General features: G+C 35.8%; 2 protein-coding genes across 3 annotated transcripts; both read left to right on the top strand.

Moving 5' to 3' along the window:
* The first annotated feature begins 382 nt into the window (after positions 1-382).
* Positions 383-16,749, top strand: LOC120258994 (phosphatidylinositol 4-kinase beta 1-like). Of its 2 annotated transcripts, XM_039266506.1 has the most exons (16): positions 384-2,278; positions 2,699-2,890; positions 2,987-3,035; positions 3,776-3,908; positions 4,174-4,627; positions 5,501-5,581; positions 5,682-5,804; positions 6,596-6,665; positions 6,955-7,052; positions 7,147-7,251; positions 9,228-9,281; positions 14,373-14,516; positions 14,628-14,681; positions 14,762-14,836; positions 15,722-15,805; positions 15,888-16,749. In XM_039266506.1, exons 1-16 carry the CDS (start codon positions 548-550, stop codon positions 15,987-15,989), a joined length of 3,549 nt encoding a protein of 1,182 aa, XP_039122440.1. In that variant the 5' UTR covers positions 384-547; the 3' UTR covers positions 15,990-16,749. The 2 variants fall into 2 exon arrangements, with proteins under 2 accessions (XP_039122441.1, XP_039122440.1); XM_039266507.1 differs by lacking the exons at positions 6,596-6,665; positions 9,228-9,281; positions 14,373-14,516; ... (2 more) ...; positions 15,722-15,805; positions 15,888-16,749 and having other exon boundaries at positions 383-2,278.
* A 1,763-nt stretch (positions 16,750-18,512) lies between these two features.
* LOC120258928 (putative NAC domain-containing protein 94) lies at positions 18,513-23,355 on the top strand. The gene is made up of 6 exons (XM_039266408.1): positions 18,513-18,624; positions 19,787-20,243; positions 20,585-20,862; positions 21,756-22,130; positions 22,217-22,549; positions 22,656-23,355. The coding sequence occupies exons 2-6, from the start codon at positions 20,084-20,086 to the stop codon at positions 22,842-22,844; spliced, it is 1,335 nt and encodes a 444-aa protein (XP_039122342.1). The 5' UTR covers positions 18,513-18,624; positions 19,787-20,083; the 3' UTR covers positions 22,845-23,355.
* The last annotated feature ends 159 nt before the right edge of the window (positions 23,356-23,514 follow it).

Here is a 23,514-nt window from a genome sequence, read left to right as displayed (position 1 = left end):
TATCGGATTCAAAAAATTGCGGATCTTTGAGGATCCGATAACGCAACGGTCGGCACGGGGGTCACCAATCACATGCCTCCGCGCACGTTACTCCTCGTCCGCTCACGTTCTTAGCACGCGAGTGACAGCATCCTTCACTCCCAACCGTTGATTTCAAATCCAACGGGTCAGATCAAACTTTACCGATAAATCCGCAATCCGCGCACGATAGCACCACCCTCTCCTACGTTCCTTTTTTTTTTTAAAATTTTTTTTTATTATTTTTGAACATAAGCTTATATTAATAGATTAATATATTAATTAATATATTATTATAAAATAAATTTGAATATTAATTATTATTTAGAAATATTAAATATATATCGAATAATGAATGCCCTCTTCCTCTTCTTCTTCATCATCGCTCCCCGACGAGGCCGATGCTGTGAAGCCGACGAAATAAGAGCAAGAAACCCCAAAATTCAAACCCTAATTGGAATCGGCGCAAACACGAAGAAGCCTTAGAAATCGGATGGTGCTGAAGGTCTGATTGATCTTGGCAGTGGGCATGGCGCGGCTGCTTGGGCTGGGTCGCGCTTGGGGCTCTGACAGGCAGCCACGGGAGATCGCGGCGAGGCCGGGGGGAACGCTGAGTTCCGCTGCCGGTGAGAATGGGTGGCTGGTGCGGTTCTTTGATTCGGCTTTCTTCTGTGAGTGGATCGCCGTGAGCTATCTCTACAAGCATCCGCATCCTGGTGTTCGTGACTATCTATGCAATCGGATGTATGCCTTGCCACTAACAGGCATCGAGGCTTATCTTTTTCAGATCTCGTACATGCTTGTTCATCTCCCCAGCCCCTCTCTGGACAAATTTGTAATAGATACATGCGCTAAATCGCTGCGCATCGCTTTGAAAGTTCACTGGTTTCTCATGGCCGAGCTCGAGGACTCTGATGATTCCGAGGGCATATCGAGAATTCAAGAGAAGTGCCAGATCGCAGCCACTTTGATGGGCGAGTGGCCGCCCCTCATTCGTCCTGCGGCGAATGAGAGCCCAACTCCGAAAAACCCTGTTCTCAATCGCCTCCTGTCGTCGAAGCAGAGGTTGTTATCGCTTACGTCGTCCCCTGAAGGATCGCCTTCTGATGAGAATAGCAAGATCTTGAAGAAGCTTGTCCCCGGGCCGAAGCTTCGGGATACCTTGCTTTTTAGAAAGTCCATGGAGAAGGAGAAGGAGGAGGAGGAGAGTGATAAAGATGGGTTTTTTAAGCGGTTTTTGAGGGACAGCAAGGAGAAGGAGGAGGATGATGGAGATAAGGAAGGGTTTTTTAAGAGGTTTTTGAGGGATAGCAAGGACAGGGAGGATGAAGATGGGGATAAGGATGGGTTCTTTAGGAGGCTTTTGAGTAAGGAGAAAGAAGGGGAGGAGGGAGATAAAGATGGGTTTTTTAGGAAATTTCTAAAAGATAGCAAGGACGAAGAGGAGGAACTTGCGGGTTCGAGCTCAGACGGGTTTTTTAAGAGGTTGTTCAGGGATAAAGAGGAGAAGTTGGGTGGTGAGGATGATGAGATTCATGAGAAGGAAGGGTTTTTAAAGAGGATCTTTAAGGATAAGAATGAGATTCAGGAGGAGAAATGCAACGGGAGTGTAGTGGATGAGGAGAAGGAAGGCTTTTTTAAGAGGTTGTTTAAGGATAAGAATGAGGAGAAGAAGGAAGACGAAGTGGAGAGGGGTCGTGGGGGTCATGAGGATGATGAGAAGGATGGGTTTTTCCGCAGGATTTTCAAGGACAAGAATGAGGACAGGAGAGCTAGCGGACATAGCATGAATGAGGAGGATGATAAGTGTGGTGGGAGTGTTGAAGAAAGTGAGAAGGAAGGCTTCTTTCGCCGGATGTTCAAGGACAAGAATGATGAGAGGAAAGATGGTGTTCATGATAGAATTGAGGAGGATGATAAGCGCAATGGGAGCATTGATGAAGCTGAGAAGGATGGCTTTTTCAGGAGGATTTTTAAGGAAAAACATGATGAGAAAAGGGATGGGCGTGATAAGAATGAGGAGAGCAGTAGGTGCAATGAAAGCTTGGAAGAGGAGGAGACTTCTGAAATTTTATCATTCCGCAGGTTGTTCAGAGTACATCCTGAGGAAGCAAAGACAGTGGTTATAAATGAAAATGGCATTAACAGTGGCACAATTGAAAGCAGTCCAGGTACAGAGAACTTCTTTCGTAGGCTGTTTCGTGATCGTGACCAGTCTATAGAAGATTCTGAATTGTTTGGACTGAAGAAACATAAAGAGGTATTGTGTAAACTTTGTTTGCATTATGTTTTTCGACTTTATGCAACTATTTCATTAAGCACATCTAACAGCAGATGGATATGTTGAGACGGTTTTGTTAGGTTCTTTCAGTTAGTTGTTTTTAGTGAGATCTAATTTTTTTTAAGAAGCATCAGAGTAAATGCGTAATCCGCATAAAGCTTGATACAATGTTTCTATTATGTTTTTTAGTGACATCTGGTCTAGTCCCAAATAGACAGCAATATTCTAGCTTTGTGGCATATCCTTGTTAACTTTGCCAATGCATTATATTTCCTTGATATTTTGCTTTGGCAAGCTTCATATGAACATGTATATCACAAGTAAATAGTTTTTCTGATGTTTTATCAGAATTTTGCAATCTATGTGCTCTTTTGCTCATCGATATCTTGTGCATAGCAGAAGCGTCCTGGTTCGCCAAGAGAACGGAATGAAAAATCACATGCAAAACCACCCTTGCCTACTAATATAATTGCACAAATTCGCAAAGGAACTTATCATGCTTCACTGGAGTTTGTCCAAACATTATGCGATACCTCATATGGCTTGGTTGATATTTTTCCCATTGAAGATCGGAAAAGTGCTCTTCGAGAGGTATTGGCCTTTCACTTCGCAGCTACTGTATGTTAATTTGGCATTTTGCTTTATACTTCACTTGTACTTTTCCAACATTGATTCTTCTTGTGCCAGTCCCTTGTGGAGATGAACTCTCATCTTGCAGATGCTCAAAATAACGGAGGTAATTGCTATCTCCTTTTGAGTGGTAGAGTTAATAATAAATTCCAAACATGATGCTTTCAGTTTATTTAATTTTGTGAACTTCATCTTCTCTACAATGGTATATGTTGGTTTCCGAATGTATCTCAATGATTTCATAGAACTCTCAATGATTTCATAGAACTGGACATACCTGCCCATTAGTAATATTGTAAGCATTTATGGTTCACTTAGCAGCTTCTCAGTGCTTATGTGAGATCAGCAGGTTTTACAGTTTAGCTTTCATAGTCATGGTTTATCTGTGACATTGTCAAAGGAAGGCTGCAGATTAATTATTTGGGTGTATTTATATATAGGGCCAAGTCCCTTGAATTGGTTTTTCTAGAACAAGATATTTTAGTTCCCTTCAATTTAGCTTGCAGCCAACTTGGCTTTGATGGCTTTTTGGGAAGGATATCAGACAATCAGTTTATGTTCTTTTTGATGGGATAATAAAAGAAATTATCTATATAAGAGTAATACATGTGAATGTAGCTATGAGCGTATATATGCTAATGTTTTATTTTTATTGCTACTCCATTTCGATTCAAAATATTTTCTCTTCCTTCACATTCAGATTAAGAATATAGATGTATTATATTATACTAACAAATATTTTATTTGAAGATTTATGATTTCATCATCAATGGTTGTATCTGTTTCTACAACATCAAATTTCAATACGCATTCCTATTAACATTGTTTTGTTATTTGTTGATGTAGTTGTTTGCTTTCCTATGGGAAAGGGGATGTATCGTGTGGTTCATATACCAGAAGATGAAGCTGTTCTTTTGAATTCTAGGGAGAAAGCTCCTTACTTGATATGTGTTGAAGTTTTGAAAGGTGAAGCCCCCAGGTACATGGTTCTTTTTGCCAGGCCTATATATGTTGACTGTTCTTTGTCCTCTCCTTAATGGTGTTATTAGAATGATTGCATGGATTTTTGGTGCATTAAGATTGTCAAACTAACATGCTCTCTAGGAGAAAATTATTTGTTTCTTTATTTCACTGTTTCCCAAACTTTGATTTGACACCTAGATGACCAATATCAATAATTCATGCCGTGCAGCCTTAACAAAATGACCATTAGTATTTAAAATATCTAACTATTCTTTTTCCAGTTCTACAAAAGAGCCAACAGATGGTCAGAAACTCTCAAGAGCAGGGATTCCTTTAGCAAATGGAGATGCACAGTTGCCAAAGCCACCTCCTTGGGCATATCCTCTCTGGATCCAGCAAGATATGTATCAGGATACTACAAGTAGGATGCTGCGTTCCACTTCAGAGGCTATTGATCGAGCGATGGCTCAATTATGGGAGGCCAAAGTGAAATTTGTTCATGTTAATTTCTCTATTGAGAAAAAGTCAGTTGACCGCCCAAAAGGCTGGAAAGGGAACCCAAATGTAAATGGTGTGAATTCATTGATGTCAAATGCTGATCATGATCCAGAATGGGTTCATGTCAGTTTGTCAGCTGTTCCTGGGGTCAACATGGAAGATGTAGATGAACAAGAGCCACCTCGCCGGAAGGATCATCGCCGAGTTCCAAGCACAATTGCAATGGAGGAAGTAAAGGTGGGCCTGTAAGTAAAAAGGGTGGTTGTGCAGTTTAAACTGTAAATTATTTCAATAGCTTGCTTAACATACCCACCCAAGTTTTCAATTAGTTATTTTTGTTCTAAAACCATTATTTAACTCATCTAAGTTTTTTGAAAGGTCTATATTGAATGTTTTGCTATATCTAGCTTTGTTTGTCTTCTTCCGAATGTGGGTTGCCTGAATATATATGTATATATGGAGGTTGAAGCAAATCCTAGATATTATGTTTGACATTAGTTTGTGAATTTTAGATCCCTGGTATCATGCAAAACTCAACTTCAGCATTTATCACTTCTTGCTATTGATTAGTTAGCCTAAAGACAACAATAAATTCCTATAATCATCTTGATGCATTTCATTCATGCTTTTTGTAACTGTATAAAATCATGACACTTCTATGTTCATCTTTGTTGTGTGGTACAAATCTGCCATGCTGCTCCAAATTTTGTTTACTTTTACCATGCAGCAGGTTTGAATGCATTTGTGAAATACTTTCTGATTTAGTTGACCTTTTTAAAATCACCTGATAATGGATATTAGTGAGAAGAACATTTTATCATTTCTAATTTTCTATTTATTTTAAGTCTTTTGCTTCTTTTTTTTTATTTGATTATCCAATATCTTGATTATCATATTACTTGTTATTTATGTGTGGCTTTTTTTTTAATGGTTTTTGTAGTTTAGATTTCTATTTAATGTAGGGTCTTCTTTTAATCATATTTTAGTTGTGCAATTTTGTTGTGGTAGATCTGTACTGTGAATTGCTTGACTGTGAGTGCTGTATATTCATGCTGTATTCCCTACGGAGTCCAAATCTTTCATGTTGGACATTATTTTGTTTATCTGTAGGCTGCTGCAGCGAAAGGGCAAGCACCTCCTGGACTTCCTTTAAAGTTAGCTGGTCAGGATTCATCAGATGTGAAGCCTAAGGTGCAATTTACTTTTTATTTTCTAATTCAACTGCGTCAATTTTTTTTTTCTTGTGCCCCTGTTGTTGGATTCCAAACTGTCACTTTATCTTTTCTATTAGCTTATGGATGGTGGAATTCCTAAACCTGGTGATGCATTATCTGGTGAACTTTGGGAAGTTAAAAAGGAAAGGATACGGAGGTCATCTATATATGGAAAATTACCTGGTTGGGATTTGCGTTCAGTAAGTAAATTTCTCTTCTGTTTATCTTGTTCAATGATGAACTAGTTCTCTGTTTTCTTTTATATATATGATGAAGTGTCAAATGCATTAATTGGTGCTTCAGGTAAGCATTATTTTAGACTCTGGTTAATAGAGATGATTTTAATGCATTATGTGCTTTTTGTCTGAGCTGCCTTGGTATATTCACCAGGCAAAAATGCAACATGGGGAAGTTCTTGATGGATGAGTAATGTTAATTCTTAAGCGGAAAATGATGTCATAACTCAGGATTTTAAAGATATGCTAAAACAACCACAATCCCTGGATTTATCCACTTCTTATTTTTCTTATATTGTGCAAACCAAAAGCATAATAAGACATGATCTTACTGTATTGGAATTGTAAATTCTGCGTTTTTATTTGTGACTTGGGAGTTAGATGCTTCATAATTGCCTATGAGATGCCTTCTGATCACTTTTTTGATAAATATGAGTGTGATGCTATTGTATGAAGTCAAAGGAAGAAGCTCACCATATGCCTAGTATTCATGCAAGTCGATTTCTGTAAATGTTATGCCTGTATTTTCAGGCAACTGATATGCAGAATGTATATACTAAGTTGAGGGGGCGGATAATGTGCATGGTGTTTTCCTGACTTCCTTGTTTTGACCAAGTCATTGAAAAATGGTTTCTACAGACCTATCTAAACTTTTTTTTTTCCATCATCTTTATCATTTTCTCTTTGCACTCATAAGCAAGACTTATATATTCACTTTGTTACAAGCAGAAAGCTTTGTTACATCTTATTTACAGATAATTGTGAAGAGCGGTGATGATTGTAGACAGGAACATTTAGCAGTGCAGCTTGTTGCTCATTTCTATGGTGAGCTTCTTTTCATTCTTTGATCAGTTGAACTTTAATAAGTTATTGTCTATTAAGTCATCAGTTAAATTTAAGGATATTGTTACTTTGGTAAGTGCCTCCTTTTTTTAAGCTTATTATCCAAAAGGCATCCTGCTTTTGTCTGAAATCAATGCATATGTGCATATGCATATATATATATGTAATGGGAGAAAAGCAAATTAATGAAAGCTAGGTCTAATTTCTTGTGTGGGAATCCTTTGGACTGGCTAACTTATAACTGAATTCCTTGTCAAATTTATGTGTTTAGATATATACCAAGAAGCTGGCTTGCCACTATGGTTGCGTCCTTATGAAGTCCTTGTAACTTCTTCTTACACTGCACTTATTGAAACAATTCCTGACACGGTAATTTATACCAACTGTTTCTGATTTAATTATAATTATATCCCTTCTCACTGTATTTTGGTTGTTACCACCATGGTTCTTTGTTTTTGTACAGGCATCTCTTCATTCTTTAAAGAGTCGGTTTCCTAATATCTCAAGTTTGCGTGAATTTTTTGTTGCAAAATATGAAGAAAACTCCCCAAATTTTAAGCTTGCACAGGTTATTTAGCTTGATTTGATCATTGGGTTGTAGAATTTCTTTCAATTTTGCTTCTTATGTTTTTATGTCTTTCTTGGGGTTCTGAGAAATAATTATGTTTGTAGTTATTCTTCATTGTCCATTTTATGTGCATATTTTATTAACTGTGTTATTTTTGAATTATATATGTTGTGTACCTCAAAGATGGGTTCTGTACTGGCCTATTTAAATAAAAAGACAGAGAGAATAGCTTAGTTCACTGCATGGCCTTATTATATTTGCTTTAGATCCTTTATGTTATATTTAGACAATTCTTATGCAAGGATCTTTCCTTTCTTCTGGTTTAGTGGGTGCTAACCTGGAAGAAAGTGATTCAGTGGAGACAATGAGTGATAGGTGGATGTAAATGACACCATATGTACTTCTTCTACGTGTGAATTTAAACAATTCTGACATGTTGATTCAGTTATGTCACTTTCTTTCCTTCTAAGTAACAATGATCATCTCAAGTTTTAGCTACATAGAGGTACGGATATGGTGCGCTTTTTTATGCAATCAAAGTCAAAGCCAAAAACAATTCTAGTGCACCTTCATTGAATATGATTCTTCCAATTTTTGGATAACTCTGAGTCAATGGTCCTAACGGTAGGGTTTGGAATCTTGTTTGTGGTGTTTCATGTGGAGCAATATGCAATGATTATTTCTTGATGGTTTGGGTTTTAGAGTCATTTTATATGCTGAATAGTTAACGTATGCTTATTGAGAATTGCTACAGGATCTCCACTGAGGATGGTGGCAACAATTTAGAGGTTACTATATGATATTTACCTTATGTGCCAATTTCTGATCTCCCATCTTGAAGAGGTGACTATTTGAAAAGTTAGCACCAAGTAATTTGTATTCAGTATGTGCACACTACCTTCCCTCTATATTAGGATTACCCTTTGGAATGACTATAGGGCAGGGATTTAATGCCCGCTTATGTTAGTAGGAGATCTGCTAACTAGTCATTATATGTTAGGCTAATAGCACCTTTTGGAGAAATATATGAGCAAGGGGCTTTGTGAATATTATTATATTCAATTAATAAACAAATGAAATATTCCTTGTATATTTAACCTAATTATGCAGGGAAAGCATTGGTGGGAGAAGGTGACTATAGGGCAGGGATTTTAATGCCCGCTTATGTTAGTAGGAGATCTGCTAAATAGTCATTATATGTTAGGCTAATAGCACCTTTTGGAGAAACATATGAGCAAGGGGTTTTGTGAATATTATTATATTCAATTAATAAACAAATGAAATATTCCTTGTATATTTAACCTAATTATGCAGGGAAAGCATTGGTGGGAGAAGGTGAGATCCCTTATATATCTTGATTGATAGATCCTGTTTCTGATATAAACGCAATTTCTAATATTTCAAATTTGCCATTTCTTCGATTAATCTGTATTAGAATTGTAATATTCAAATTACTTCTTATATAAATGTAATAATAGGAGGATATCATCTATTGGTCAAACTCCATTTTTGTGTCACACTCTTTGATCTGTTGGTTATGATGTTGTTAACTGTAGTTAGTCACTTCTGCACTGGTATCTTTCTAATTTCCTCCTGTCTTATATGTGGGACATGTGATATTTCCTAGTTTCCTGAACTTGGCATCTTTAAGGGTGTTGAAAAATTACGACATTTCTGATATTTATTAGAAGTGTACCAGAGGAAACTGTTTGAAAATATGTTATATATGTTCTCTAAGCACAATTGCTAGTTAGTCAATGTAAATCATGTTTATTTGAGAATCTTCTCATAAGTTGACTGCCTTTTCTATCTATTTTTCTATGTAATACACACCACACTTCTTTGATATTTTCATCTCACATTTTACTTGTTCACTTCCTTCACTAAAGATCCTAGCACAAACACAACTTTTCCTGTTAGATCCTATATGGTAATAATATACCCAAATTGCTTATTTACATTCAAATTTTCTGCAGAGAAATTTTGTCGAGAGCATGGCTGGATATTCCATACTGTGCTACCTTTTACAGGTAAGCTTAGTCTTTCTTTTAATTGACAGCTAATTGATGTATGTGTTCAAGATGAAGCTGTTGGTTTTCTGTGAAGTGTGCCGAGTTAGCTTGGTTTCATGAAAATATTTGTTTTAATCCTATGTCTGTTTACTATTTAAGAAATGTTTCTATGCTTTTGTGGAAGTCAGAACTTTTGTAAAAAAGAGAGATTAAAGTAGAATTACTGATTTTTTTTAAGCAATAGAGTGCTGCTGCACTTGCTATTCTTTCATCATCCTTCAATCATGATCCTTCAAAGGTGCTAGACACAGACTATATATAGGAAGTTACAGAGAATTTAACATTCTAGGAACTTAGCAAAACATTAAACAAGCCTAGAAAAATAGTAGAGAATTAAATGAATGACAACCAACTCCTTGGAAGTAGACAATGACTTTTTGACTCACGGTTTTCCTCTCAAATTCCCCACTAAAACAGTGAGTCCCAACATGTTTCTGAACTTCAAAACTTTTCAGTAGTAATAGGTTTGAGCATGTTTGCTGGTTGTTCATTGGTGCTGATGAACTCTAGTTGCATCTTTTCTTCCTGCACAATGTCATGAATAACATGATATCTCAGCTTGATATGCTTTGATCTAGCTTGAAAAACTGGGTTCTTTGTAAGGGCAATTGCTGACATATTGTCACAATAAATAGTCGTTGGGCCCTCATGCTTTAGTCCTAAGTCATTAAGCAATTTCTTTAGCCAAATTCCTTCTCTAGCAGCTTCTGTTGCTGAAGTATATTCAGCCACTGTAGATGACAAAGCAACATTGTTTTGCTTTGTAGAACACCATGAAATGGTGTTGTTTCCAAAGCAGAAAATATAGGCTGATGTGTTTCTTTTATCATCAATGGATCTTGCTCAATCACTATCGGTAAAACATGTCAAAGTGAACTCGGAAACTTTGCCATACTTCAATCCAAGTTTCAATGTATCTTTTAGGTATCTTAATACCTTTTACTATTGCATAATGAAGCACAATTGGGTTGTGCATGAATCTTGACAACGTACTAACAACTTGAGTGATATCTGGTCTATTATGAGTCAAGTAAATAAGGGATCCAACTAAAGTCATGTACTAATTTTCATCAAACTTTTTAGCTTCATGTTCCTCTTCAATGGGTGTTTACAATCAGCAAGTAAATGATGATTGCTCCCTAAGTAAATCAAATCATCAACATACAAGCAGATAATGATAAAATCAGCTTCATTTTTCCTAAAATAAGGTGTTGGTTCATGAGAACTTTTTTGAAAACCTTAATTCTGAAAGTGATAATCAATCTTACTATTTTAGGCTCGTGGAGCTTGTTTTTGGCCGTACAGTGCCTTGTTCAGCTGGTATATGTTCTCTTCTTTGCCTTTGACTTCATATCCACGTGGTTGCTCCACATAAACTTCCTCTTTCAGTTCTCCATTAAGAAAAGCTGTTATGACATCCATTTGATACACATTCAGCTCCAATTGGACAACAACTGCAAGAACAAGTCGGATTGTTTCAATTCCTGCAATGGATGCAAAAGTCTCATTTAAATCTACTCCAGGCTGTTGGGAATAGCCTTTGGTCACTAACATGGCCTTGTGTTTTTTGAATGGAACCATCCTCATTATACTTGGTCTTGTAAACCCATTTAAGGCCAATAATGTCTTTGCCTTTGGGGGGATTTACAAGATTTCATCTATTGTTCTTATTAATCATGTTCAATTCTTCTTCCATGTCCTTTTGCCATTTTTCCATCCTTTTCAGCTTCTTCAAAAGTATGTGACTCACTAGAGCAAAGAGCAAAAACTGCATTTTCGTTGGAGAAATAGCTTCTAAAATCACCATACTTTTTGGTTGTCTTCTAACTCTTTCATATCTTCTTAGAATAGGTGAAGAAGATGAAGTTCTTTTATTATCTGGACTTTCTGATCCTGAACTTGAGTTTTGAGCTGTGGCTCCAACTTCTGAGTTTCAGCAATTGATTTGGATCTTGATGCTTTAGCTGTAGCAAAATTTTGAGTATTTGATGAATTTTGGCTGCTAGAAATCCATAGCAATGCTGTTTTTTCATCAAAGATGACATCTCTTGTCATTGTCAGCTTGTTATTAACAGGATTTAGCAGCCTATAGCCCTTAGATATCTTGTTGTACCCAATGAACAAAAGCTTCTCGCCCTTTTGATTGATTCATCTTTATTTGGAGCCTTGTTAAGCGAGTGGGCTAGACATCCAAACACTTTTAAATAGCTAACTTCTGGCTTTCTCCCACTCAAAGTTTCATAGGGAGTTTTATTCTTCACTAATTTTGTTGGATTTGTTTAAGATGTAAACTGTAGTCTGTACAGCTTCAACCTAAAGAGAATTAGGATGTTCCTTACCTTTTAACATACTCTGATCCATCTCAACAATGGTTATGTTCTTTCTCTCAGCAACTTTGTTTTGTTGAGGGGCGTCTTCTTATAGTTAATTACCTTTGAATGCCTTCTTTCTTACAATAATTCATGAATCGTTGATAGATGAATTCACCTCCACAATAAGTTCTTAAGGTCTTCATTTTCAACCCTCTGTCTTTCAACAAGGGCTTTGAATTCTAGAAATTTTGAGAGGGCATTTGATTTTTGCTAAATAAAATACAGCAATACCATTCTAATATCAACAATAAGGATGAAGTACCTTTTAATTCCCAAGTGATGGAGTTTTTGTGGGACCAAATACATATGCATGAACAAGCCCCAAGGGAGCTTGGGCTCTCCAAGAAGTCCTTGGGAAAGGAAGATGGTGCATCTTGCCATAGACATAGCCTACACAAACTCCTCTTTGATTTATTTGGGGAAGACCACGAACTATATCTTTTAGCTTAAGTAGCTGCAGTCCCTTGTGATTTAAATGGCCATGTCTAAGATGCCATAGTTGAGATTTGTCTGAAATTTCAACCCTTTAAGGCTAGTCATAGTTGATGGAGCATGGAAAAACTTTGTTGTGAGTCATCTCAACTTTAGCCATCAGCTGGTTCTTTTTGTCTATAACTTTGTACTTATTTTCTTTAAAGACTACCTGATATCCTTCCTTGCCCAACACTTAAGAGATTGTGAGCAAGAGTTGGGATGTAAAGAACATCATGAATGAACTTTTGCAATTATTCTTTTTCCTTTAACTCTTTCAGATTTTCCATCACCAAGAATGACAGAATTTAAGAAATTTTATCAATTTTAATAAATAACTCGCCGGCATTTGTCATATGGTTGCTGCAACCGCTGTCAAGGTACCAAATCCGGTCTTTTCTACTCTCGGCATTAAGGCAAGTTAAAGACACTTGTTCTTCATCATTTGCTTTGCTGAAGTTAGCTTCTGAATTTTTATTCTTCTTGTGCCAGCAGCCTCGATTTGAATGATTTGGAATACAACACCTTTTACACTTTAAATAGCATTTAGCTGAAGTGTGATTGGACTTCTTGCATATGATGCAATTATTTCCCTAATTGCTAGTTCTTGGAAGTTGAGTATTTCTGCCTTTGCCTTGGTGTCTTCCTCATCCTCGGGGTTGGTTATTTTGACTTTTTTGAAACTGATCTTGATGCTGGAAGTTTCCTTCTTTCTTCTCTTGATTTTTCCGTCCCAAATTGACCTTTGATTGAAAAGCTTGCTCCAAAGACTGACCTGATAATCTCTTGATTCTTTTCCTTATGTGATTCTAAGGAACCATAAAAGGTCATATATGGTCAGAATTCAGAGGTCTTTTGATTCTTCGATTGTTGTAACTGTGTGATCAAATTTTGGTGATAGACTTCTGAGAATCTTCTAAACTATCTTCTTTCTTCAATCTGATTGCCATAAGCTTTGATTTGATTTACAATTTTCAGTAATCCTTGAAATTCTTTCTTCAGAGTCTCCCATGTATCTTTAGCTTTATTAATGCCAAAAATGCATGGATAGATGGTCTTGCTAATTCCTTTAAGGAGGTAACTCAAGGCAAGGGCGTTGTTCTAGATCTTTTCTTTGCCCTGAGCAAAAACCTGAGATGAGGTCTTTGTATTTCTGCTTGTAGAAGATGGGTCATCTATTACTGATAGAGAATTATCATATCCTTCTTCAATAATCTCCCACAGGTCTCATGCAATGAAGAAGAAATGCATCTGATCATCCTAATTTCCATAATTTTCTCCTTTAAAAATGGGGACTTGGTTTTGGTAATAATTGAACATGGTTCTAGCAGTGGAGATCATCATAGCTCTGATACCAAATTTGTTGTAAAAAAGAGAGGTATCTAAGTAGAATTATTGAATTTTTTAAGTGATAGAGTGCTGCCGCACTTGTTATTCTTTCATCATCCTTCAAAGGAGCTAGACACAACTTTATATAGAAGTTGTGCATAGGAAATTACATAGAGAATTTAACATTCTAACTCAGCAAAACATTAAACAAGCTTAGAAAGAAAAACAACAGAGAATTAAATGAATGACAACCAACTTCTTGAAAGTAGAGAATGACTTTTTGACTCACGGTTTTCCTCAGACAAACTCTGATATGTGGTCATTTTTATAGTGTGTTATTGATGACCAAAAGACTTGTTAAATAATTGAAAATGGAGAACAATTTCTAAATTGTTGGTTTCTAGCGGTCAGAGGTTTTTACCAGAAATAAACATTAAATTATTTAATTCACATGCACATGATGCATTTATTTTCATGGAGCATATATGCTTTAGATGCTCATGTCACATATGAAAGGGCTTTTGTGCTCAACGTTAACCTACATGAAGTGAAGCTTTGTTATAACCTATATCAAGAATAGCTTCATAAGCTTCTGTCCTAATTCATTTTTGCATTCAATATTTTTCCCATAACTTCAATGTATTATTTACCATTCATATATATATATATATTTTAATTGGTCTATATATCTTTTTTAAATGCTTAATACTAAGTTCTTGATGCATCAGCTTTATGATTTTACTTTGTTGTTTTTGGACTTTCTTGCACAGACTGATAATCACCAATGAAGATCCTAATCATGTTGTTAATTCTGCTATTCTAAATTTTTTGATAAGTTCTTTTCATTTATATACATGAGAATTGATTTGTTTCTTAGGTGAAGGATCGACACAATGGAAATCTCTTACTGGATGAGGAAGGACATATTATACATATTGATTTTGGTTTTATGTTATCTAATTCTCCGGGGGGTGTAAATTTTGAGAGTGCTCCATTTAAGTTAACCCGAGAACTTCTTGAGGTGTGCACCATCTTTTCTGTCAATTTTGTTTCCAGTTAAATAGCGAGTACAATTGTCATGTGATTATAGCTAGTGTATCTTGAAACCATTAGTCTTTTAAATTCGAATCAGGTAATGGATTCTGATGCGGAGGGAACCCCAAGTGAATTCTTCGATTATTTTAAGGTATGCAATCGCCCTATGTTATTGTGCCATAGGCTATCCAATGGTCTGAATTATCTACGTTCTTTGCCTGTTCTCTGCAGGTATTATGCATACAAGGTTTTCTTACATGCCGCAAGCATGCAGAGCGCATTATTCTTCTTGTTGAAATGTTGCAGGTAACTTAAGCTTGTGTTTCACTTTTTCCCCCTGATATTTTTGAAGTGATTGTTTTATTGTGTTTGTGCATTTTGAGAATAAGATCTACCTACCAGATAATTGGTGTTTATATTGTTGCAATTCCCTCTTTTGTCAAAAGCACCCTTGACCATGAATTTGCTGACATTTGCCTTGTTTTTTACTGGTCACACAATATTATTTTCTTTTTGTGGCATCTGCTTATTTCTTACTAGCATTCACTTCTAATATTTGTTCTTATTGTGGAGTTTTCTCTTGCCATTGATTATCTCTTGGATTTAACAACTTTCATGATGATGATGATGCTATTGCTTAGTTGTCCCTTTTCTAAATTTCATGCTGCTTCGGTTGCCCATATTTCTGATTCTCAAATAAGGGCACAATATTGGGTTTCAGTCAAGTATGCCAAACATGGAGCACAACAGTTTCCTAGCTTAAGGGACATATATTAACACTCAGTAGCAACTGACTAGGAATTATATTATATATAATCCATCTATTTCAAAATTTAATGGCATTCACATTTTACCCTTTTTGTTATTTGTCATGCCTTTTCTTAGGTAAATACGCATTGCTTAAGATGCTGTTGAGTGATGTATAAATAAAAGGAAGATTAGTTTGATATGGTATGAGTGCTAAGCTTTTTATTTGCAAAATGATAAAGACTTTCTACCTTGGTCCTTGAAATACCTATAAAATAGTGGTAGTGATGTGGTTCACTATCAATTGTGAATGATGATTAACAAGAAGAAATTCATATTGTGGTTATCTTTTATCAATGCAAAATTGTACTATAGATGAAACATTAGCCATCAGCTGTTAAGAAATCGTGGTTTATTTTCGTCCCTCCTGACTCGTGATTGCAGGATTCTGGTTTTCCTTGTTTCAAAGGTGGCCCTCGAACAATCCAGAATTTGAGGAAGCGATTTCATTTAAATCTCACTGAAGAGGTTTGTATTCACTTTGTTCAATTAGCCTGTCTATTTTTATCAGCAGGAGGTTTTTACAGCCATTTCTCATGATATAAAACAGCAATGTGTGTCATTGGTGCTTTCCTTGATCAGTAGTAGCCTAGATGCATGGCGGACTCGACAATATGATTATTACCAGCGAGTACTGAATGGCATTTTATAAGTTGGTAATGCTTTGGTTTGCCCATTCTCCTGATTTGCTTTCATGATCATGAAACAAGCAAATCCAATGAAATCTGCTCAGTTGATGTTTGGTTGTGAACCGAATCAGCTGTAATGACATGATAACTAAGCTCCTGTGCACTGGTGACCATCTTGTGCCATAGCCATTGCAGGAGCTCTGAATGACTGGGTACTGAAATTTCGGGTGATTTCAGTTGGAAGCTTAGAACATTGAATTTGCAGATCTTGGTATCTTTTTCCGTATTTTGGATCTCGATACCCTGTTGTGGATATTAGTGTTCAGCATATATACTAGAAGACTCGTAGAAACATATAGTGCCAGCAGCTGTATTTAGGAGACTGTACAAAGAAAAGGTTATGCTGCTTGTGGCTCGAGATTGGATGAAGAAACAACACGATCATTGAGATTTATACATGCTGATGGCAGCATAGCCTTTTGAGACTCTATATCAATTCTTGATTCTTGGTTTCTAATACATGCAATGCTGGTGCTGTTGTCCGTTTTCTCTGCTTATTTTAACTCTGGTGTGCTTCAGTTTTGTTTGAAAATCATTTCAAGCATCGGTTCCGGACGCAGCTTGAAATCAATTTACGATTGTTGTGTAAAAGTATCGACAGTTCATTTTTTGTTGTACAAGAATATCCATTCTCAGTTACAAGTGTTCTGCATTTGTTTCCAATGTCAATGCCTTTGGCAGCTCTAATTCAAGTTGTTCAAATGCATTGTGTGTTACAATTAATTTTTGCTGCTTGATTTTTACTATCTAAAATTGCTTTAATTTCTAATTACTATATTGTTCATGTACATAATTTGTGTTTGTTCAAGCATTAGCATTCTAATAATGAAAAAATTTAACTTTAAACTTTTGGATCATGCTGACATGTATTTAGGGGTTGTAGATAGCCTAATTTGATCGGCCTTTTCTCCGCTCGAGCTCGGCTTTGATTTTTGGTAAATCAAGCAAATTAAACTCAAGAAAGTTTGGTGGAGCGTGGCTCGATTTTAATTTGCAAAATCAAACCGGAGTGTAATTTAAATATTTATTCAGGGATAGAAATGTTTTACCAATGCTTCTATTGTTGTGTTGGTGATATTAAAATTTTTTATAGCCTGAATTTTTAAAATAAATTGTACGATTTATGTAATATTTTAAATATAATTTTATATATTATAAATACATAAAAATTAAGATACATATTTATATATTTTAATCTTTTAAACTAAATTTTATTGAGCTTAGTTTAAAATTAATTTTGAGCTTAAAAATCAGAATCAAGCTCAATTTAAAAACTTGAAATTTTGAATCAAGTCCAAGCTTTTTACGGAGCAAAATTTGATCGCATTTGCATTTGTATTTTCTATTCCACATTTCAATATATAAATATTTGTAGCAACAGCATTTTCTCTCTATTCTTGCTTTGTTTTTAAGCTGACTAAATGTGTGTGTAGACATATATTATTTTTGAGATGATTTTATTTTATTTAATAAAATTATAAGAATTAAAAGGTAATGTATAAGGGTCATTTTCATTATTCACCAAATGTAGTGGTGTTAAAAAAATTTCTAGACTTCTAGAAAAGTGGGCTTACAATCTAATCTTGACACTCACTTGTCGCTTGTTAAATATCAAAATGGTTCCTCAATTTTTTATTTTATTTTTCCTTTTTAGTCCCTCTAATATAAAATCCGCCTTTTTGGTCCTTGTATTTGCACATTTTCGTCCTTTAGTTGTAAAATCCGTCCTTTTGGTCCTTGTATTTACACATTTTTCATCCTTTTTGGTCTTTCTAATTCATAAACCGGAAGGATCAAAAGGGCAGATCCGTCAATTAGATGGATCAAAAAGACAAAAATGTGAAAATACGCGGACCAAAAAGGCAGATTTTATATTAAAAGAACTAAAAGGGCGGAAAAAATAAAATAGATGGACTATTTTGATATTTTGACCAAATAAATAATAATGTATTGTCTATATCCATATTAATGAATCAAAATAAATAAATAAAACTTGATATAAATATAATATATATATATATATATATATATATGGTTTAATCATCGTACAAGTCCCTATAATTGTGTATTTCTCTGCCTTTTTACATCCTTTAATACTTTTTGGTGACACTAAAGTTCCTCATATTTAATGAGTGAGTTGCTCTACAATTCATCGCTAATATTTTTGAGTGCATAATTGCTCATCAGAATTTACACTCGACCATCTATACCACCCGATTGAGAATGACTCAACTCGACTAAATACGTAGACTTAATTATATTTTTAAATAATCAGAAGGACTAAAAAGGCAAATCAGGGCACACAATTACGAGCGACCTATACAGTAATTAAACCTATATATATATATATATATATGTAAAGAAGCATAAAATCATTTTAAAAATAGAAATAAATCAGTGGACCAATGAGAGTAAGAGGAGTGCAAGTGAAGCTAAACGGAGGTGGAAGCGGGAAACGCGTCCACTTCACTCCTCGACTCGCGATATAAACACCATCGATTCCCTACTCCCTTCTTCCTCTTTGATCGAATTGGAGACACCGGGCCGCCATTCTCCTTTTTTTCCTCTTTCTCACGAGCTCCTCGCTCCCTCACCAGCGTAAGCTCTCTCAATTCCTTGCCATTTCTCGCCTTTGATCCTTGTTTTTTTTTATGTTTGTTCTTCTGTTTGTGTTGTTTGATGAATTCTTGCGGCGATCTAGGGTTTGATTGTTGGGATTTAGGGTTTATCGTGTTTTAATGCTTATTCTGTTGGTATTTGTGGTTTGATTGGGGTTTCCTTGGTGTTTTATCTCGGATTTGCTTGGTCATCTTGTTGGTTGATAACGCGTTGAGGCTTTGGATGGGTTATTTAGGTATCTGGTTTGTGGATTGATGTTGATTGGCTGAGGACTTCTGTTTAGTGTTAATTGGAAGCGAGATTGTGTCTGAGTTCGTGGTTGTGAAACGTGGATCATATTTTGGCTTTTTGTTTTTTGTTTTTTTAAAAAAATATATTTTGGCTTTTTGTTGGTAGTACTATCATGGGACGTGCTGTTGATCTGAGGCCATCTCAGTTTTCTTTATTTTCTTTTCTCGTTGTGAGCTTCTTATTTGGGGGTTTGAGTGTCTTTTTGGATCTGTTTGGATTGGAGAGTGTTAAGAGTAATGATAATATATGTTTAAAGTGCTTTTAAGGTTTTATTTTTGTTTATTTACTTTGGTTTTGATCATTTATAGAGGTTAGTGGATTTCCTAGTTTATCTCCTTACTTCTGTTTTCGGTGAATGTATGAAAAGGTTGTGCTTTCCCTAAAGGTTGGGGCTTGTTAATTATAAGGAGTATATGTATATGTGCAAGTAAGTAAATCTGTGGTTTGTTTTGGTCTAGGTGAGTGATGATGAAAGTTTGGGGTTTGTTGGTCATGAATAGTGGTATAAAATGTAAGATTTACTGATTTCTATTTATGTCTGGATTTCTCTGTATGGTACATCTTATAGTTTAAAGTTTTATCATATAATAGCACAATAATGTGTCGGAATCAGTGGATATGTGTAGTTTGTCTTGATTTATCTTTGTGGTATTGGCTCAAAGGCGTCATTCCCATGATTGTTTTAATTGCCAGGTTGTGGTGTTTGCTGTTTTTTAATCGATCCTCCATCATTTTATCTAGTGGGTTGTCATGTTGCTGTGTTCATATTGATGTATTTCCTGAGTCTTATAGCTTTCTTTCTCTAAATTACACTTGAACACCAGTGTAATGTTTTATTTGTAAAATGCAGGATTCTGCTTGTGCTTCAAATGTTTGTTGTCATCAGAAAGGGCTGCCCTTGGTGTTTCCATTCCGACTTTTGTTTCATTCACTGCAGTTGGTTGCTGTGGTCATTTCGGACCTTGTTTCAGCATTGGACTTGACATATCTTTGAACTTCAGATACTTGAAAAGTTTTCCAGTTATTATCAACAGCATTCTGGGATAATAAGATCTAACTCCAAGTATATAATTAGCTGTTTTGCGATCAGTGTGACATTGACGTTTTGATTTTTCTTGAGCATTATATTTGAGGAGGTTCTTTTATTATGATGGCTAATACCTCTCTTGCGCCGGGCTTCCGTTTCCACCCGACTGATGCTGAGTTGGTTTGCTTCTACTTGAAAGGGAAGATCATGCAGAAGGCACTTCCATGTAAGATCATAGCTGAGATTGATCTGTATAAGTTTCCCCCTTGGGATCTTCCAGGTGCTTTTCTTTTCTCAAGTTCTTTTCATTGTATTTAAACCTTTTACCAGCAAATCATTTGTCTTTTTGAATGTTTTGTTCATATTATGGTCATTTGTTTCATTAGTCATATTTGGATAATTTCTCTGGTGCACTAGTTTCTTATTTTTTATTTCATTTGGTAAAAATTTTTTGTACAACCTTATTTGTTTATGGATTTCTCAATTTCTTTTCTTGTTTTATTCCATGCCTGTGATATGTTACTTCCAAGATACAATTACTGTGACAATAATATATTTTTTTCTTATTACTTTTTAAGACTTCAAATTTCATGTTAGGTCTCTCTTTTTCTCTTGGTGCAGCTAAATCTTTCTTGAAAAGCAAAGACCTTGAGTGGTATTTCTTTTGCCCTCGAGATCTGAAATATGCTACAGGTTCTAGGACAAAGAGAGCTACTGATTTGGGATATTGGAAGACCACAGGAAGGGATAAGGCCATAGTTAATAAATCTGATACCGTTGGAATGAGAAAGACTTTGGTTTTCCATGAAGGGAAGGCACCTGGAGGGTCTAGAACTGATTGGGTTATTTATGAATATAGGCTCAAGGACAAGGATTTGACTGATACTGGAAACCTCCAGGTAATGATTTTGTTCCTTCTGTTTATTTTTTTTCTATTTATTTATTTGGGGGTGATACTTTTGATGGACCTAAATGATGCTTTTACTTTGTTAAAATGTGGAGTATTAGATGCTATATGTACTTGTGGATTTTATGAAACGTCTGAAATGTGATTATTCAATCTTTACTGAATTTTCTTGTAGATTCTACAATGTGACGTTGTTCCCTTTTTTTATTTGTTTTTCTTTTTATTTATTGAGGAGCTTGTATCTTTACTAGCAATCAGTCACTTTGGAAACTGAAGAAATGACTTTTTATTATCTGAACCGTTTTAGTCCTCAAGTGTCCAGGTCAATGTTCCTTTTGAGCTTTATATGGTATTTTTCTTCCTTGTAATGGGTTACACTTGAAAATCTCTCATTTTAATAGACAGGTGATTGTGGTTCTACTGGATTATTTTTATACATTAAAAGTACTTTCATCGTTATTTGATTTATATTCTTCATCTATTCCATTGTTGATGGAACATCACTCCATCTGCGTAGTGCTTGTGGGGTTGTGATTTTTTTCCTTTACCTACTATAGTCAGTACATTTCCAAATCTTATATTTCTCCTCCATTAAATTAGCTGGTTTTATGTATTTTGCACATTTGAAATAAAAAGTTCCTATAACGTTGTCTGATTTACTATTCATATAACACCCTTTTATATATATAAAACAACACTTGAGCTTTATTATTGAATTGACTGGCCTGGTTAGTATATATCATTATCATACTGAAAAATCAACTCAAGAAACAGTTCAAATAACCCGTAATATTTCAATATACAATTGTGTATAGAATTATTCTTTCTTACAACATCATTGATTATTGTGCACTATGTTTGAACACTTTCTATCTCCTATTGTAGGATAAGCTTGTTCTCTGCAAATTATTCCAAAAAAGTGGGCGAGGCCCGAAGAATGGGGAGCATCATGGTGCCCCATTTAATGAGGAGGAATGGGAAGATGATGATACTGGTAATGATTACAGTGGTTCTGTGTCTTGTATGGTGTCTGCTCAGGACCCGCATGATGATCAGGCTACAATGTTGGAACCTGGCCCTCCAGTGCCCGTGGATTCTGGAATTGGTGATGCACACGCGGTTTCTGGAACTGGTGAGGCACATGCGGTTATTGGAACTGGTGAGGTATCTTCATTACCTGATGGTGAGGAGGAGTTGTGGACTGAGCTCATAGAAGCTCTTCGATACTCTCCCGATAATCTTGGAGATATTCTAGGCGAGGTATGGGCTAAATCTCAACTTTATCCTTCTCTACTGGAAATTATGTTATTTGAGTGATAACTGATACTTCTATTGCAACCCTATAGGCTCCAGGTTCACATGTTTTGCATTGTCAGACCAGCGCAGCTGGCACGCACCTTGGAGGGATATATGATGGATTATATGATCTCCCTCCACCGGCTGAACCTAATGAACCGAACTATGGCACATATTTCAACACGGAAGAATTTCTTATGGATATTGATCCTTCTGAACTGTATGTACATGATCCATTTGAGAATTTGGCCATCTTTCAAAATTCGAATGGCCATGGTGTTTCAGCTTTAGCAGTTGATGATACTCCCCCTCCAGCTGCAGCAATAACCGATCCTTGTCAGTGCCCTAATACTAATCACAATCAATACACCCTGAATGTGGAGGTATGCAATTTTCCTAATGTCGTATCTTACATCCTGCCATTCTTGTTTCAGTTTTGATCATTTGGTTCTCTGGTGGTCATTTGTTTCTGAAATTGGTCTTTTTCAGATAAATGCCTTTGGGGAAGATGACAACCAACAGTTTGAGGCATTGTTTCACGAATTTTTAAAGGATCCGGTCTGGCAAACAGAATATGGTGCAAATGTTTGTTCAACGTCTGGTGCAGGTGGAAATGATTCCAAGAAATCTTTCTTCTATTCTGATCCAAGCTGCAGTAACCGTTATCCCGACAGGTGACAACTTACATTATAAATATAATGGAGAAAATCTGTGTGACTGAGCAGTGTGAGCTTTGCCTGGTTCTTAATCGTGGGATTATTTATTCCGACTTAACATCCGTGCTGAGACTCTTTTCAAAGGATCCAATCTTTCTATTTTTCACCTTTGTGGTTTTGCATCTGCATCTCTGATGGAGGAAGCCCATCCTTACTCCCAGTGTTGATGGATGGATGGATACTCATGGCTTCCGGTTTCTTACAACATCTGCGAGCATACCTGAACTTAGTTATCTCTTTTTCAGGGCCTGTTTAACTCAATCATCAGTCAACCCATTCATCAAAACACAGACATCATTCGCTGCATCAATTTCTGAGATTCAGGGAAAGCTTACAAGTGATCCTACTCATTGTGTTCCAGCTTATATTTTAATTTGAATGTTCAGCTTATAGCAGTGACCCTTTATCCTTTTTTCATCTTTCTGAGTTTTACTCGAAGGCTATGTAAAATTTATAACCTATTGTTCTTCCAATTATAGCACTTTATATAAAAAAAAAAAGAAAGAAAAAAAAAATATCTTTTTTCTTTAGTCATAGATACCATTCTCTCTGCCCAGCTCAAACCAGGTCCAAATATTTGTCAAAAAAAAGAAAAACTGATCCAGAGCAAGACCAGGTCAGAATCCAAATGA

This window comes from Dioscorea cayenensis, chromosome 4 (assembly GCF_009730915.1).
Source record: "Dioscorea cayenensis subsp. rotundata cultivar TDr96_F1 chromosome 4, TDr96_F1_v2_PseudoChromosome.rev07_lg8_w22 25.fasta, whole genome shotgun sequence".
Taxonomy (NCBI): Eukaryota; Viridiplantae; Streptophyta; class Magnoliopsida; order Dioscoreales; family Dioscoreaceae; genus Dioscorea; species Dioscorea cayenensis.
Note: the sequence above shows the minus strand (reverse complement) of the source record. Positions and strands in the feature narration are given on the sequence as shown.

Bases quoted from the DNA above. Each gene is read 5' to 3' on its own strand.
- LOC120258994 (XM_039266506.1), top strand. From the start codon at position 548: ATGGCGCGGCTGCTTGGGCTGGGTCGCGCTTGGGGCTCTGACAGGCAG. The intron at 3,909-4,173 runs GTACATGGTTCT...TTCTTTTTCCAG, and splicing joins TTGAAAGGTGAAGCCCCCAG to TTCTACAAAAGAGCCAACAG. The intron at 5,582-5,681 runs GTGCAATTTACT...CTTTTCTATTAG, and splicing joins CATCAGATGTGAAGCCTAAG to CTTATGGATGGTGGAATTCC.
- LOC120258928 (XM_039266408.1), top strand. From the start codon at position 20,084: ATGATGGCTAATACCTCTCTTGCGCCGGGCTTCCGTTTCCACCCGACT. The intron at 20,244-20,584 runs GTGCTTTTCTTT...CTCTTGGTGCAG, and splicing joins TCCCCCTTGGGATCTTCCAG to CTAAATCTTTCTTGAAAAGC. The intron at 22,550-22,655 runs GTATGCAATTTT...GGTCTTTTTCAG, and splicing joins AATACACCCTGAATGTGGAG to ATAAATGCCTTTGGGGAAGA.